The following is a 15,989-nucleotide window of genomic DNA, read 5'->3' as shown; positions in this document are numbered from 1 at the left end:
ATAGTGTAGCTTTCTGAACGCAGTGATACTAAGGTTATTTATAAAGGTGGACTGAAACGTAATGCAAGAAGAGCCCAACTTCTCGGCCTATATGAACTTATTTGCTCTTTAATTTCTGACTGACCACTTTTTTCCCCTTTTGGATACATATATTTAAAGGTTTTCATCGTAGAGTTCATCTAGCAGCACCGTTGCATTTAATTTATCTTACGTGACTACAATGTACAACGTAGAAAGAAAGAAAGAAAGAAAGAAAGAAAGAAAGAAAGAAAGAAAGAAAGAAAGAAAGAAAGAAAGAAAGAAAGAAAGAAAGAAAGAAAGAAAGAAAGAAAGAAAGAAAGAAAGAAAGAAAGAATATCAGACATATCCATATACTGTACGTCTAAGGTCCTCCCATACGACTCAGACATTGGCTGAAACTGTACTGCGCGTGTATATTACCTGATTGGTCGAAAAGCTGTCATTCCTGTACGTACTGTAACGTCACGCGTAAGGTCAAGAGGAAAGAAGCATGGCCGCTGTGTTGAGAGGGTCTCGGTACATAGTGGGAAGGTGTCGCAGGCATGTTGACTTTGCGTATGGTGAGTACAATAAACTGAGACTGAGTTCGCGGTGTGTAAGTCTCTGGGTTTACTTAGGAGCCCAAGCTGCTACCTGGACGCTGTTTGCGACGAAAACACACACAGTTTTTTTTCTTGTTAGTTTCAGTAGTTTCAGTTAATTCTCGCCGAACTTGAAGTAGTTGTTGTTGCAGGGGTCGATTTCACCGTTTACTGTTAAAGTCGTTTTTCCAGTTCAAAGTACACCTTGTGTGCTCGCTGGATCATTTACCAGAGTCGCGTTTTTGCCGGTATTGTGGCCATATCTCAAAAAATCCCCAACGTTTGGTCTTATGTCATACTCTGTGCCCAGTACTTTATGTCAAGACTTCATTATGTAATGTCAGTCATCTGTATATTTGTGGAGGTAGCTCAAAAAGATTGATGGTAACTTCCATGAGGGAAAATTGGAACTTCCCAGTACAAAACCTTTTACTTTATTCATAGCAAGTGCTATTTCAGGTTGTATACAAAGGTTGTATTATCCAATTACAGCATATAGGTAAATAAAACATAAATACATTTGTCATTAAATTGCATGACTTACAGTGTACTTCACCAGGGTCATTCTGAATTATAAAAAGATTCCAGCAAGTGTTATTGTTGCTGAGGGTAGATAAAAAAAACTATGCAAGAAGAGAACCTTAGTTTCAGTCTAAACATAAATTATAAATAAACTATACCTGAGGGAGATACTGTGTCTTATTGATTTTGTGGTTATGTTTTAGGCTCCACAAGGTCCATGGCCTCAAAGACCCAAGTTGGGTTTGTTGGTCTGGGAAATATGGGTAACCCAATGGCAAAGAATCTGCTGAAGCACGGATATCCAGTCATTGCTACAGATGTGTTCCCAGAGTCCTGCAAAGAAGTGCAAGAGCTGGGTGCTCAGGTCGTGCAAGATTAATTTACACATATATTTCTGTTTCCTAAATTTCTTCCCTTCCAAACGCTGCGATTTCTGCGATTTCATGGTATTGTTCTGTTTTTCAGATTGTGGACAATCCCGCTGAGGTAGCAGACAAGGCTGACCGTATCATCACCATGCTCCCCTCTAGTCCCAACGTCATAGATGTCTACACTGGACCCAATGGCATTCTCAAGTACACACCTTAGTTTTTCTTGAAACGTGTGCTTTAAAATGTCACAGTCTTTTCGAGGCTTCGGCTAAAACCCTATTTTCTTCAACAGAAAAGTAAAGAAGGGCTCCCTGCTCATTGACTCCAGCACCATCGACCCGTCTGCTTCAAAAGAGATGGCTGCGGCTGCTGAGAAGATGGGGGCAGTTTTTATGGATGCACCCGTATCAGGAGGTAAATCATATGAAAACCGTATGTTTTCCTCATCTTTATTTGGGTTTCAAAATTAATTTTATATCGTCTAGTATTTCAGCGGATATACCCTCCCTTAAGGCCAGGCCTTTGTAGGACTGGACTTTTTTGCTCCCGTGTAACACAAACACACTGACAGTCAAAACATTTAAAGCCTGTTGATCATCAGACAATCACATCTGATGGATTATAATGTCTTATCATTGTTTTTAAGTAAAGTATTTTGATTCATCTTGGATTTTAATTATCTGCATCCAAGTACACATAATCTGTTGTCAAAGACCAAGATTTTTGGTACCAGAAGCTTTCTGCCTGTAGTCTGAATAGTATTGACCAGTCGGGACTCGGCTGATAGCCTGCGCATGAACACAAAAATCCACGAGCTGAAAAAGAAATCTCAAAACCACTGGCTATCAACGATTAATCCTACCTTCTCGATGGTTTAGCTTTTTATGAGCTTTTCCAAATGTACTCCAGCGACGCCCACTCGACATAACAGGCAGTCTTGTCCCAAATATCCATTACCCACAAATCTGCAGGCTACACTGAAAGCCCAGAAACATTGGCCATTGCCACCAGAGGCTCAGTAAACAGACGGCAGCTGATGGGTTTCCAATGTGGCCATTGGTGAGGCTGCAGTTTGTGTGAGCTGAATACTTTCTGATGTTGTTCAAGGACTCATTTCAAACATTGTCTGCCTTCACTGATGTGAGGAAAACAAGGCACACACCAGCAGATCACTAGCAGTGGGAAAACAACAGAAACTGGTGCCAGTGGACGTGGGCTGGAGTCAAGATTCTGAAAAAATATAACGATTTCACAGTATTCCTTTAGTTTGGTTACAGCTCAGAAACGTTTTATTTAGAAAAATCTCAAGGGAAATTGACATTTTTCCAGTGTGCTCAATCTATTTTTATACTTTAAAAGAAAACAGAACGTGTGGAACATGTTTACATGTACTGAACTGTTTGAATTTGTTTAAAAGTATAGAAGTAAAACCAGCTACGTTTAACAACAGTGCTAAAGGAAAGGTTCTAAGTTGACAGAACATTAGTACTTCTCTGCAGTTCCTCAATCTGTAAATTTATGTTAGGAGGGTAAATAGCTGATGTTTGCTAGTAAATTAGCTGTGTTATTTTTCTCAGTAGCAGGCCTTATAGCAGGCTATATTTCACAGATTATAGACTTGCTAACACTTGTAGATGGTTGCAAACGTTCATTTCAAGAGCGTTTTACCTTGAATTTGGCAATGAGTGATGGTTGGTGCTCCCGTAGTTGCAAAATCGTAGGACAAAAGGGAGAGTGCTATGCTGCTTACAGCCCGGTGGATTCTATCGCTTTCTCTCTCTCGACAAGACGTAGAAGACAGCTCACACCGGAGGAACGCTGTGACGGAGACTTTAATGGTTTGAAACGTGACTTTTATAAAACGGTGGCATACCTTGAAACAGGAAGCCAGCCCATGTCTAGTTTCTGTACTTGTTTGTTTTTGGACATGTACTCCTGTGACTTTTTATTCCTCTTCAACAGTCAGCTACATAATCAAGTAACGAAAGGGAAGGTGGTTGCACGAAAGGACTGATTTCAAATGCTGCAGAAGTCTTGTGTTCTTCTCATGTTTTATCTTGGAAATCACTGTTTTTTTTCTCCCTTTTTTTTTTTTTGTTTTTTTTCCCTTTTTTTTTGTTAACCTTTTCTTCGGTTACATTTATGCACCAAATCAACTTGGCCAGGTTGAGAAAAGGTTCTCACAAACTGTTATTGTCCCTCATTGTTCATGCCAGACAAATCAAGCTCCTTTTATCTTAGGAATATACATCTGACGGATGATTCGATGCATGGATCATCCGTCATGATTGAGCGGCTTTTGCCTTCACAAATGTGTGTGTTTGAACTTAGCTTTGTCAGTGTCAGAAGAGTCACTTTCTTTTAGTTGAAGTTGCTCCATTTTATGGTCCGACTCTAAAGATTACGGATGATTTACATGTTTCCATCCACGATAGTGCACATGGATTAAAGTTCTCCTGCTTCCTGCCTTGAACTTCTGTGTGTGGCGGCAGCAGTTTAACCAGTGCAAAACAGAAGTGTGTGTCGTGCTTTTGCACTCGCATCAATCACAAGGCTTTTGCTTCTAAATTAAACTGTTTGAACATTTCTGCTTGTCAGAGACAAATAAAAAGCAGTACAGTGGCCATGTGCTTAAAGCTGAAACATAAAAGCTCTGGTGGATAAGGAAGAATTAATTGAGTCAGCGTGTGTTTTAAAGTTGTTTCTTCAGGCAAAGGAAAGAGCAGATGAGATGACGACTCGATACACAGCAGAGGCAACAGTTACGGTCAGAAATAATAGACCAGAATTTCAGTATTCATTTGTGAATTTATGATTTCGTTGAAATTAAACGACAGCAAATGTCTTGTAGACGTTTTGGAGATGAAATTAAAAACAGCTGCTGTCTGTGGGCCCCAGTCGTGCCACATTGTTGAGACGAGTGCAAACCCTCCTTAAACATCATCTTTGAGCCGCAGTTATTTGGTATCGTCTTGTGTTTTGAGACCTCTTTCAAGTGTTGTGTGTTCATGCTGGGTCACGTAACTATTAAAAAGCAGCCACTTCCACTGCAGGATCGCTGCCTTTTAAAATGAAGCTGTCATTTCACTGCGTTCCTTTCTGTGAACTCTTTAGAGTACTTTTACATTACCAGGTATGAGCACCTCTTTGCTGTAACTTAAGCACTTAGGTTTTAAAAGCAGACAACGTTTAACTCTTCTGTGTACTGGCTGCTTTACCTCATTACATTTTTTCCTTTTTTTTTTGGCTAATAACCTGAATGAAGTTACAACATCCCCCTCACAGCACTTTAATAAAGATTATATTACTAATTATTAGTAGTAGTACTCTTAACACCAAACCTTATCTGCAACTACCCACTGTCAGCGGTGTTGACTCCAGTCACAAATTTGATGATTTCATACGCAGCTTAACAAATTTAAAAGAAGCCTTGCAACTCAGCTCGGACTTATAGACTGTTGACTCATGACTTCACTTGAACTTGAGGCTCAGGACTCCAAAAAAACATAAGCCAGAGGTCCTCAACCACCTGGCCGAAGTATTGGCCAGGGTGCTAAAGTATTGGCCTGGCAGTTGAGGACCTCTGGTCCACGGGTGTGTTTGGAGAGAAATAAATCGAATAGATACTTTGGGTAACTTTAATGACACTGAAAGCATCATGTCGGTGTAACGGCACCCTCTTGGTTAATTAGCAGTCGTCTAGCTGTGCTGTTCACAACATTTTACGTCCCAATCGCAGATGACCCAAGAAGTCCAAAGTGGTTGGATCAGTGATCCGTGATTTTGAATGTTGGAACGGAGGAAGAAGATCAACTCCTTCCAACTGGAAAGTTTATCTGAAGCATTCAGGATCAAAGTCAGCGCTGAATATCAGGACACAGTAGCAGTGAAAGCAGCTTCCATTTCCAACGACATATCTGCTTATCTTGATTTTCTGCAGTGAATGAAAGCCAAAGTGCCGACTAGATCAGACAAAAGGAACGTGACTGGTGTCAGTGTCTGCCTTGATGGGACCAGTATAGAAAACCCTCTGCAAGGACTATGTGTGTCCAGTTTGTATGTTATCAGACGGTACTTGAATGTTACGTTGATTAATCGCACATGAGCCGTTTATATATCGATATGCAGCTGTGCTAATTACCTCACACCGATTGCTCTGTGGAGCAGCTGCTTCCTTGCTGAAGAAGGACCTCTGTCCTGAACTTTCTTAAAAGTTGTCAAACGGTTGGCTTTGGATTGTCCCCGATTCCCATAATCCATAGCTCCCCGCATCCAATCGCTTAACTGCGATCTGGTGACGTCACATTACTGAGCAGCAGTGGGGAAAATACCATTCCAAAGCTAATTTCCTAAAAGAAGGGAAACATTTATTTTATTTTTTATTTAATATTATATCGGCAAGATTTTGTTTTAATTGTTGCTGAATTTTAGGACATAATTGGCTGAAGCTGACCATTGTTTTTTGGAAAATAATTTGATTATTGTATAAAAGTCTTTGGGAAGACAAAGTTATTCCGATATGAGGTTAGTTGAATACAAGACTGAACAGAAACCTACTAACTCTGATCTGTTTGCACAGTTCTATGTGCTGTCGGTACAATGTCAGCACTATTCTTTTTTTTTATTACATTTTTCATATTTTACTTTTTAAAAGAAAATAGAAATGAAAAAGGAGAAATAAAGAAATTATTAGTGTAAAGTTAATATTGTAATACTCTGTGTTTAAATGACGCTCGTCAAGGATTAAAGACTCAAAGTTTAACCTGGAACGTGACTCAAAATTCCGACTTTTTCCCACTTCTGCCTGCTGTTGAATTCTGCTATTTCATTTGTCTAAGCAGTGCGTATTCCAGTGCGTTGGAGAAAAGCTCTTTTTAAAAGCAACATCAGGGAGAGCATCTGTGCAGAATACTGTCAGAAGGTGAAGGGTTCCAATGAGGAAGAAGCCTGTGGAGATGCCCTGACTTTTGAGTTGTGATCTCGTGGTGGGAGAGCAGTTTGACTGGCTCGTAAAGATAGCCTGGACTCAAACATCAAAACCCTTACTCCACTGTCGCCCTTTTCAGTAGAATAGATTCTTCGCTCATCTCACATACAGAGTCTACCTATTACATGTGTATCCAAGATACCATAGATGTAGATGTAGATGTCAGTCTGTGGCGTCCACAAAAGATGGCATTTGTGAAAAAAGTGGCCATTGCTTCAAGTTAATAGTTCTGGAAAAGGGGGGCATTGTGATGTCAGATTTGCCTTGAATCTGGGCAAACAACTCAACCAACTCAGTCTATGATGTGAAAATAAGACTTCAACTCTTGATTTTAGGCAACTCTCGATCGTTTTAACGATGATGTCACTAGATTCGGCTGCTTTTCAGACCACCACCGTGGCTTCTTTTCAAAACGGCAACCAGCGACAAATCTAGTGCCTCACTGTCCCGCCAGAGTGAGGTTTCCCTCCTGCTGCAGCCACCCCTCTGTCTGCTTCCACTCTGCCCAGCGTCGGGAGCCGCCTGCGTGTGCGCAGTGTTGGTCGTGAGAAGGCTGCAGACTGTGTGAGAAAACATTCGAGACATTCTGTCACTTCATTGTACTTGCACAGCTCTTTTGTCTCTAACTTATGTGGATGGCAGCTTTTTTTTTTTTTTTTAAGATGGGGCTGTGGTAAGCACCTTTTCCCTGAGAAGTCAACTGAATGAACACACAAGCACAGCGAGATGGAGAGCAGCAAAAGGATGTAAAGGGACGGCTGAAAAGCAGACTGCAAATACATCGATAGGATGTTGTGTATGTTGTGTTCTGATGACAACAGAACATAACACACACACACTGACTCCTTCCAATGGCGAGATACCCGGTTACCTCTCCTTTCCTGATTCATTTGATCACAGCCAGTGTTTGCGTTAAGCTCCGCCCACCTCCTATGTGCATGAGTCAGCCAGTTCGTAAGTGGGACTGTACTATTTACATTTTTATTACGTTTGTATTACTAACACAATATCAGTGTTTAATTCTTTTTAATTTCCTTGCTGGTCATTGCCAGCACTTTGTGACACCTCCTAATGTGAACCACATTATACGTGTTCATTACCTCCAAATCAAAAACAGTTATTTGTTTCAACTTTCTGGATGTTAAAATGCTTCCAGCCTCTTTGTCTGTTTTGTGGTCATTAGTAATGTTAACTCAGTTATTAAACCTGGTGTTTTGTTTTTTTTGTTTTTTAATCAAATACATTCAGGGTATAACCCAAAGCCACAGCCCAGGCTTTTTCATTACTTGGCTCAACTTTTGTGAGTCGCAGCTCAGTCTTTCTGTCCATTAGGCTTCAAGCAGACTGCCTACGAGGATTAGGGAAGGGGAAACTTATAACACCCACCTTGGCCCTTCTCCACTGGCTTCCTGTAAACTTTAGGATTAATTATAAGACTGCGCTGGTTAATTTCTTGGCACCCATATGGCTTGCACCTGGTTATTGCATAGTGCCAAGCTTTTAACCCCATATGAACCAGAAACAGAAACAGCTGTTCCGACATCAAGACGAAAGCTGACCAAACTGTTTCCGACAGTGTGAGAACAGGCTAACTTGGTTGGGCTTGCTCTTTTACTCGAATAGCTATGACTGTTTCCCATGAAATGTTTCTGTGGCTTTGTGTTTTGGCAGCGTCTGTGTCGTGGGTCCTGGGTGCCCCAGTTTTACAGGATGGTGTAGCTCCAGAAGTCTTATTTTCTACCTTTTTCTAAATGTATGATATCACTTAATGTCGGTCTGACCCAGTTTGTACAAATATTCCTTTTGATGTTTTTATATTATTATATTATGTTTTTTTTTTTAATTTTTTTATTTATTTTTAGTATAATTTAGGTTGATTTAGCACCCCCCCCCCCCCCTACATTACTAAAAGCATTTGGTCACTCTGCAGTAAATAAGTCTGTAGAATTCAGGACAATAAGAAAGTTGCTCAAAAGTTTCTGCTCCTTCATGCAGATTTGGGGATGCTATGAAATTTGTTCCGTCTTCCTTGATAAAGACTAAAAGAATCTGCACAAAACTATATGCATAACAAAGAACAACGGCTGCCAATCCGGCTCCTTTGTAAGGTCGGCTATGATTAGCCGCCTGCTTTGAACTTCTTCAGATGATTCCCTTCGTTCTTTCAAACTTTATCTCAGCTGGTGAATTGTTGCGTTATTTCTCTTCCAGGTGTGGGGGCTGCCAGCTCGGGGAAGCTGACTTTCATGGTCGGAGGAGCAGAGGAGGAATTCACTGCAGCCAAAGAGCTCCTCAGCTGCATGGGAGCGAATGTGGTTTATTGTGGTCAAGTTGGAACCGGACAGGTGTGAGCGGATTTCCCACATTAGAGAAATGTCATGAAGTTTTTGTGATTTGAATTAACTGTGATTTTTTTTGTTTTGTTTTGTTTTCTTGCACTTTCAGTTTTTTTTAACAAAAGTAGAATTCTGATTGTCATGTCTTTTGATTAACTGACTTGGTATTAGGGGTATTAAATGCTGTCATCTTGTTACAGGCTGCTAAGATCTGTAACAACATGCTTTTAGCCATCGGCATGATCGGGACTTCAGAGACGATGAACTTGGGGATCAGGTAGAAGCGCAGGAAATGGGTAACAAATCATGACATTATGCAGCCGCAATATATTTTCTGAAACGAGAGGGTTGTCTTCATTCACAGACTTGGTCTTGATCCCAAACTTTTGGCCCAAATTCTGAACATGAGTTCAGGCAGATGTTGGTCTAGTGACACCTACAACCCTGTACCAGGAGTCATGGAGGGTGTTCCCTCTGGGAATAACTACCAGGGCGGTTTTGGCACCCAGCTCATGGCTAAGGTCAGTTTGTAAACTTTGTGATCACAGATCCGAGGGGGTGGAAGCATGCGTTTATGGTTGTTGTACGCGTTCATCTTTTAAAAAGTCCATATTCTGCATGAAATAGATTTTTCAACCTACCTCACGTTGCACAAGTGAAAGTGACTGAAGTAAACAGTGCAAACAGTGTTTCTGTCATGGTCAAACACTTAAAGTAATCCAGTGGACTGTTCAGCTGCACAGTGGAAAAACAGACGTGTGTTAGTGTGTGTGTGTGTGTGTGTGTGGGCGCTCGTGGTTTTGTTTTCAGAATTGAATTTTCAGCTCTGGTGGGTGCTTTTTTTCTGAAGTGTGTTTGCTTTTCTTTTTTAAGGACTTGGGCCTCGCACAGAACACAGCCACCAACACAAAGACTCCTGTCCCTCTCGGCTCCTTGGCCCATCAGATCTACCGTATGATGTGTGCACGCGGCTATGCCAATAAAGATTTCTCCTCCGTTTTCCAGTTCCTGCGTGAGGAGGAGGGCCAGTGATGTCAGCCTTCACCCCGTCCACAGCCTTGCCGTGTGCCTGGCCCTGCACAGGACTAACAAAGTGTAGTTAGGGTGCATTTCATTGTATGGACATTTTATTATTATTATTATTATCATTTTTCCCCCTAAAGTTGTGAAAGACATGAAGCGCCAGGGAGCTCCAGCACAGTGTGATGGATAATATGAGCACTAATCTCCTATTGGAAATTATGTTTCATGCGTGATTACAATTTTTTTTTTATAATTACACACTCCTTTAAAAGTTTTTAAATATATGTGAATTGTCAGCTTTTATGGGGAAAATCCCAAAAAGTCGACGCATTACATCATGTCAAGGCTAAACAACTACAAATATAGTTTTAGTCTCCACTTAATTTTTCTTTACGTTGCTGTTTGTTTGGTGTTCTTTTGTTCATATTAGGTATGTGTTGTGACAATGGAGTTGTTATTTTGAGTGTCATCTCCTGTTAGAAAATAAAGAGAAATGGTAATGCCTTTGTGTGCCAATAATTTACCACCTTCCCTTTTTTTATAGACTCGGTCCTTTCATCCCTTTCAAACAATTTGCAGCACATTTATTATGAAATTTATGCCGATTTGTAATAACAACAAGCATTTTTTTAAAAATTATTACTTAATCATTTTTAACGCCTGAAATGAGTTTTCCCTGCATATGTCTTAAATAACGAATTTGCAGTGCACGCAGTGGCCTGTAAATGAAACTAAACCTCAGACACCGCGGAAGAAAGATGATGAAAATGTCCTTTTAAATTCTAGATATATTGCACCGCGCCTATTTGGATGGGTACCGCGCAATTTTCACTCCCTAACTTTTAAATGAAATGGCTTCCAAATGTTAGTTTGCAGCGTGTTTTACTAATTCTGCAGTTACGGTAAGAAACAGGACAAACATCTGCGTGTAGGCGATGCAGAGCCGCCACTACGCACAGATTTGAACACTTATCCAAGCTGCCTTCTCCTTGGACGGCATCTTGTAGCCCGCCAAATTAATTCGGGGATCTGCCTTTCTTTTCTAGGCCAGACCAGGAGTGCGGCATGTTTCTGATCTACTTTACCAATAACCGCTGAGAGGCCAAGGTGCCATAGGTCATGCGATCACAAGACAAAGCCATAAAAAGTCCATTAAGCACTGTAGGCTAAGAGCTGTGCTGTCATCTACTTGATAGGTACAGCAAACAGAGCAGCACTTTGGTCTCAGGCCTCCAGCAGACTGTGACACACACACACACACACAGCCTGACATCATCTGTAGCCGCCAGCAAGTCAAGTCGAAGCAGCTTCACTTTTTAATAAGCTCTGCAACCTGCTGGATTTTTGTGTCTAAACACAGCAATACCGCGCGCATTACTGTAGGTAAATTATGGATTTTTGCGGCAGCAGAGACTTGCGTCTGACCACAAACTGGTTCTAGGTGGGGGGTGGAAGGGGGACAAAAAAGAAAAGAAAAACGGTTAAGATTGCTGATTTGTTAAGGCATCTCTTTGCTGCTTTCTCACGCTCCACATTGCTGTTAATCCACATTTCGGCCGTATGCAACACGGTTTTGTATGTTACATGTTCCAGTAGAGAAGCCTGGTGGATTGTTTTTTTTCGACGTGTGTTCTTACCAAAGAGCAAAAGCTCCAAATCCTCCTACGTGAAAAAGAAAATCCACTATTATTGTCAAAATATAGTGAAAATGGGAATGAACAGACCTTTTTTGTGAGCAGTCCGGCTCAACCGTGTTGTCGAGCGTTTGTTCGACGCGTGTTTCGGATGATTTAAGCCACGAATGGTAGCATTTTAGTCGCTGATGTTAATTTGAGCGGGTTTGTGGATAGTTAGCTATTAATAACAGCATCTGGCATCATACGACATCATTTGAATTAGTCAGTGCCTGCAGCCGCTGTCAGTGCGATGGTGGACCTGAAGAATAATTGTTTCATTTTTACGCGAAATGAAACAAAGCCTAGCCTCAATTTTAAAGTGTGTGTGCTACACTATTGTGTTAACAAACAAGAAATGGAATGAACAATTTATGTTCTTCTTTATCAGCAACTGAAGGAATTTGTAACCGGGTTTCTGATAATATTCTTGTTTTTAATTTAGCCAAGTTCAATGCTCGTGTAACGTTTCCTACCTGCTGCCAGGGGAGTATAAACTGTTCATCCCTTTCTGATGTACCAGATGAGATGATTTCTGTTAAGTCTGCTCCCACTTATTGTTGTTAGAAATTAAGGAGAGGATGCGTAGTTTTTTTATTATGATTTTTTTCTGTTCAAAATGCAGCCACGAATGGTGTTGAGTAAAAACAAATTTATGGGCGTTTATCATAACAATGCGAGACCTGAACCTATTAAGGAATAAACGTTGTGCTTTTTTTTTCTTTCCTGAAATTTAGGCTACTACACATTTGTGCCTACAAGCTATGAACTTGGGCCATAAAGATTTACAGCCTCAAAAGGTGGGAAAACTCTATTAAAAATAAAAAGGTGCTCAAATTTAGTTGGGTATACATTCCTCTGCGTCTGTGGTCTTTAAAGCAGCGGCGTGTGTACAAAGTGAATGCTGAAAGTTGAAAATGTCTTTTCTTCCTCTTGTCCGCATCCTCCCTATTCTCTCTCAGCAGTCCCTCGATGCCATAGTCTACTGCGGCATCTTTTTTATAACACTTGCTCTGCCGACTCACGCACACGCGCTTTTTCAGTTAAGGAGTTTGCCTGGAAAAACAGGAATTCAATGATAAATGTTGCAAAAACTGGGGGTCTGTCTTCCTGATTTCCACTTTACTGGAGTGATTAATTCTATTTCAATTTACGCAGTGTGATTAAAGACGAGGAGATGATAAGTGAAAGTTATGCGCCCTTAAAACGAGCACAAATTGTCGGTGTAATCTCTTCCCCGGCATTAAGTGTCACATACTCTGAGCCTTTTTGGCTAGACTGCAACTTTCAACTTGACCTTGGCCTCCAGCCGCGTCTCTAACTCGCAGGAGAAAAAGAGCAACGAAATGTGCAATGCTGCATGGCATTTCGTGGCGTTTACGCTTATGTCTGAGCCAAATGTGAAGAAGGCGTAATTCGATCTAGGAATATTGTCATAGTATTTTACTTGTTGGGAACTGTGATATTTCCCTGCGTAATAAGTGTGCGTAAAACCCATCATTCGGCTCAGTAATACACCGTTACTATAAAAGTCGACTCTCAGGGAGAGCTCTGAAAACATCCGATTTTTTACAAAGAAAATAGTGCAGATATTTAAAAAAAATAGATAAATAAATCCCTTTTGTACTTAAAATCAGAGCGCCTCAAACTGAACTCGCACGCTTCACTGTACACCGCATTTTCCATGCCCTGCATGACAAACATCCTCATTATAAGTTTGTTTTTATAGCAGTAAATGATACACAAAGTTGCCTTCACTTCACATTTTCACTCCGACTAAGAGTCCAACATTAAGTTTCAGATTGGAATAGAAAACATCAACAAGGCTTCGGGCATAAAGAGCCAACACAATGTTTAGTGTCTTCTCAAACATGCAGCCTGATCTGCATTATCAGACGTTTATCGTCTTCTTTGCATATCACGTGCTTGGCCCTGACCAATAACCTTGCAATCTTCGCGTACTCAGGCGTGTTGGTATCGTTACTCTGCTTGAGTCCCTGTCTCTGCTCAGTCGAGGGGATTTTGAAAAAGAGTTGGTCGTCTCAATGTAGGGCATGCTATGACCGCCTCATTACTCTCGCACTGGATTGACCCGGTGATGTTCCTCTACGAGAACGGTTTGGATGAAAGAAGCAAGAACATGGAGGGATTTACTGGAGGCAACTTTGCTTCAAACCAGTGCAGGAATTTGTTAGCGCATCCAACCTCGTTGGCTCCCAGCACCACCTACACTGCGAGTGAGGTGCCAGTCTCTGGCATAGGAGAGCCTGGCAAACAATGCAGCCCCTGCTCTGCCACCCAAAGCTCACCCAATGCATCTTTGCCCTACGGATATTTTGGCAGCGGTTATTACCCTTGTAGGATGTCCCACGGCAGCGTTAAGGCGTGCGCGCAGCCCTCCGGTTATGGCGATAAATACATGGACTCATCGGTCTCTGGTGAGGAGTTTTCCACCCGGGCGAAAGAATTTGCGTTCTACCAGGGCTATTCGTCGGGTCCTTACCAACCCAGCTACTTGGACGTGCCTGTCGTACCTGCACTGAGCGCTCCATCCGAGCCAAGACACGAGTCTCTGTTGCCTATGGAACCGTACCAGCCGTGGGCCATCACCAACGGCTGGAGTGGTCAGGTTTACTGCACCAAGGAGCAGCCGCAGTCCAATCCTCTGTGGAAATCCTCATTACAAGGTAGGCTATTACAGATGAATGAAGTTGTCAAAACAAACAATACATATAAATGTATATATACATATACTGGAATAAATGTACATTTTATTTATATGTTCAGTTCTAAGTTTTAAATGTGATGTTGCCTTTCTTCCCACAGACGCCATATCTGGTGGAGACAGCTTAATCCGCCGTGGGAGAAAGAAGCGTGTGCCATACACCAAGGTGCAGCTCAAAGAACTGGAAAGAGAGTACACCACCAATAAATTCATCACCAAGGACAAAAGGAGACGGATATCCGCGCAGACTAACCTGACAGAGAGACAAGTGACAATCTGGTTTCAGAACAGGCGCGTAAAGGAGAAAAAGGTCGTCAATAAATTCAAGAGTTCCAGTTAGCTCTGGAGATGCTGTTGACAAGAAGTGAAAGGTGGACATGGATGCGCTTTCATCCAAAAACTGTGCTATATAATTTATTACATTATGAACGGTGTCACTGCCACCAGAGCGGCTCTGTTTTGAAACCTAGTTCCCTCCTCGAATTTTAATTGGAACCAGTCGAAGCGGCCTGTTGACAGATGATCGGAAATGGTTTGGAGCTTAAGGCGGTTCCGCGTGGGATGCTCTAATAACCAAACGATAAGACATTCTGCCTTCAAGCGGGAGACACTCAGCCCAACTGCGCTTCTCTTCATTTAATCAAATAGAGAAATTAATAACGAAGCGCGTGGTTTAACGCACAGTAACACTTTTTGGTTTTAAACAGTGACGCAGTTGCCAGCCAAAAGGAGACTCCTCTTTCTGCCACCAACACAATGCGAACTGATTAGACAAAGCAATTGATAACATTAATCAAATACATCAAATGAATCAGGAAAAATAATTTCTCCGGACCAAATCAAAGTTTGAAAGCTTGAAATACTGTTAACGCTACACCCCCCGCCTTCAGACAATGAACCACACCTTAAATAAGTCTTTAAACTGCCTATTATCCTTTTCCAGTATTTAATTAAACGTTGTGAAACGCGAGACTGTCCTTTACGATTCAACAGGCTATCCAAACTCTGTCCAAATCACATGCATTGATGTTGGGTTTTTTTCTACTACATTTTTCTTTCACAATAACTCTCCTATTGACGACCTGGCCACCTATTTAATTTTCTGTCTAGAAAAGTGAACTTCCTAAGACACATTTAAACGTGTAAATACTACAACCATCTATCATCCTTTTTTCGACTGCAGTAGCGCAACGTTTTTGCCAATAAATGTCTGAGAGACGTAATTTGTTTTTGTCACGTTCATTCTTAATTGTTATGCCAGGTTGGGGCATAGCTCTGGCTTTACTGATAGACAAATAAATGAATTCCTATTTGCAATGTCTGCAATGACGATGGTGATGATGTATGTAGGCCAACGGGCCTGTGGAGGAGAGCCTTCTTTGAACTGCAGACGAGTTGTCCACTGAGAGTTTTTATCGCCATCTAGTGGCAAATCTCTGTCAGCACAGTGTTTCTTGTCATTGAGTGCGGTCTGTACATTTGTCCATATCTGTCTCTGTGCTCAAGCAGCCTATCGTGAGTGTGTGTGTGTGAGTGTGTGTGTGTGAGAGAGATAGAGAGACAGAGAGAAGAAACAAATGTATGTTGCTTTTTTTTTTATCAGATTTGCCTGCCTTAAGCGTGTTTCATATAATCAAAATCAGCAATAAAGGTAAGGCAAGAGCGTAAAATGTATAATGTCCCCTTTTGGAATAGGATGCAAAAATGGCAGAAACGCCATCAAAACTTACGCCAATTGTTATTATTATTA

The 15,989-nt window shown here is 41.3% G+C and overlaps 2 protein-coding genes across 2 annotated transcripts; both read left to right on the top strand.

Moving 5' to 3' along the window:
* Positions 1-469: 469 nt before the first annotated feature.
* hibadhb (3-hydroxyisobutyrate dehydrogenase b) lies at positions 470-10,343 on the top strand. Its single transcript, XM_072394420.1, has 8 exons — positions 470-581; positions 1,328-1,488; positions 1,590-1,699; positions 1,788-1,909; positions 8,694-8,827; positions 9,019-9,095; positions 9,183-9,339; positions 9,692-10,343. Exons 1-8 carry the CDS (start codon positions 512-514, stop codon positions 9,848-9,850), a joined length of 990 nt encoding a protein of 329 aa, XP_072250521.1. The 5' UTR covers positions 470-511; the 3' UTR covers positions 9,851-10,343.
* Positions 10,344-13,573: 3,230 nt separating this feature from the next.
* Positions 13,574-14,579, top strand: hoxa13b (homeobox A13b). Its single transcript, XM_072393297.1, has 2 exons — positions 13,574-14,201; positions 14,341-14,579. Exons 1-2 carry the CDS (start codon positions 13,574-13,576, stop codon positions 14,577-14,579), a joined length of 867 nt encoding a protein of 288 aa, XP_072249398.1.
* The last annotated feature ends 1,410 nt before the right edge of the window (positions 14,580-15,989 follow it).

The sequence above is a fragment of the Leuresthes tenuis genome, unplaced genomic scaffold (genome assembly GCF_036924035.1).
Source record: "Leuresthes tenuis unplaced genomic scaffold, fLeuTen1.0.hap1 SCAF_10, whole genome shotgun sequence".
NCBI lineage: Eukaryota > Metazoa > Chordata > Actinopteri > Atheriniformes > Atherinopsidae > Leuresthes > Leuresthes tenuis.
The sequence above is the reverse complement of the archived record's forward strand: the minus strand, read 5'-3'. Positions and strand labels throughout refer to the sequence as shown.

Coding starts and splice junctions, on each gene's coding strand:
- hibadhb (XM_072394420.1), top strand. CDS start 512: ATGGCCGCTGTGTTGAGAGGGTCTCGGTACATAGTGGGAAGGTGTCGC. Junction 8,828..9,018: donor GTCAAGTTGGAACCGGACAG/GTGTGAGCGGAT, acceptor ATCTTGTTACAG/GCTGCTAAGATCTGTAACAA. Junction 9,340..9,691: donor GCACCCAGCTCATGGCTAAG/GTCAGTTTGTAA, acceptor TTCTTTTTTAAG/GACTTGGGCCTCGCACAGAA.
- hoxa13b (XM_072393297.1), top strand. CDS start 13,574: ATGACCGCCTCATTACTCTCGCACTGGATTGACCCGGTGATGTTCCTC. Junction 14,202..14,340: donor GTGGAAATCCTCATTACAAG/GTAGGCTATTAC, acceptor TTCTTCCCACAG/ACGCCATATCTGGTGGAGAC.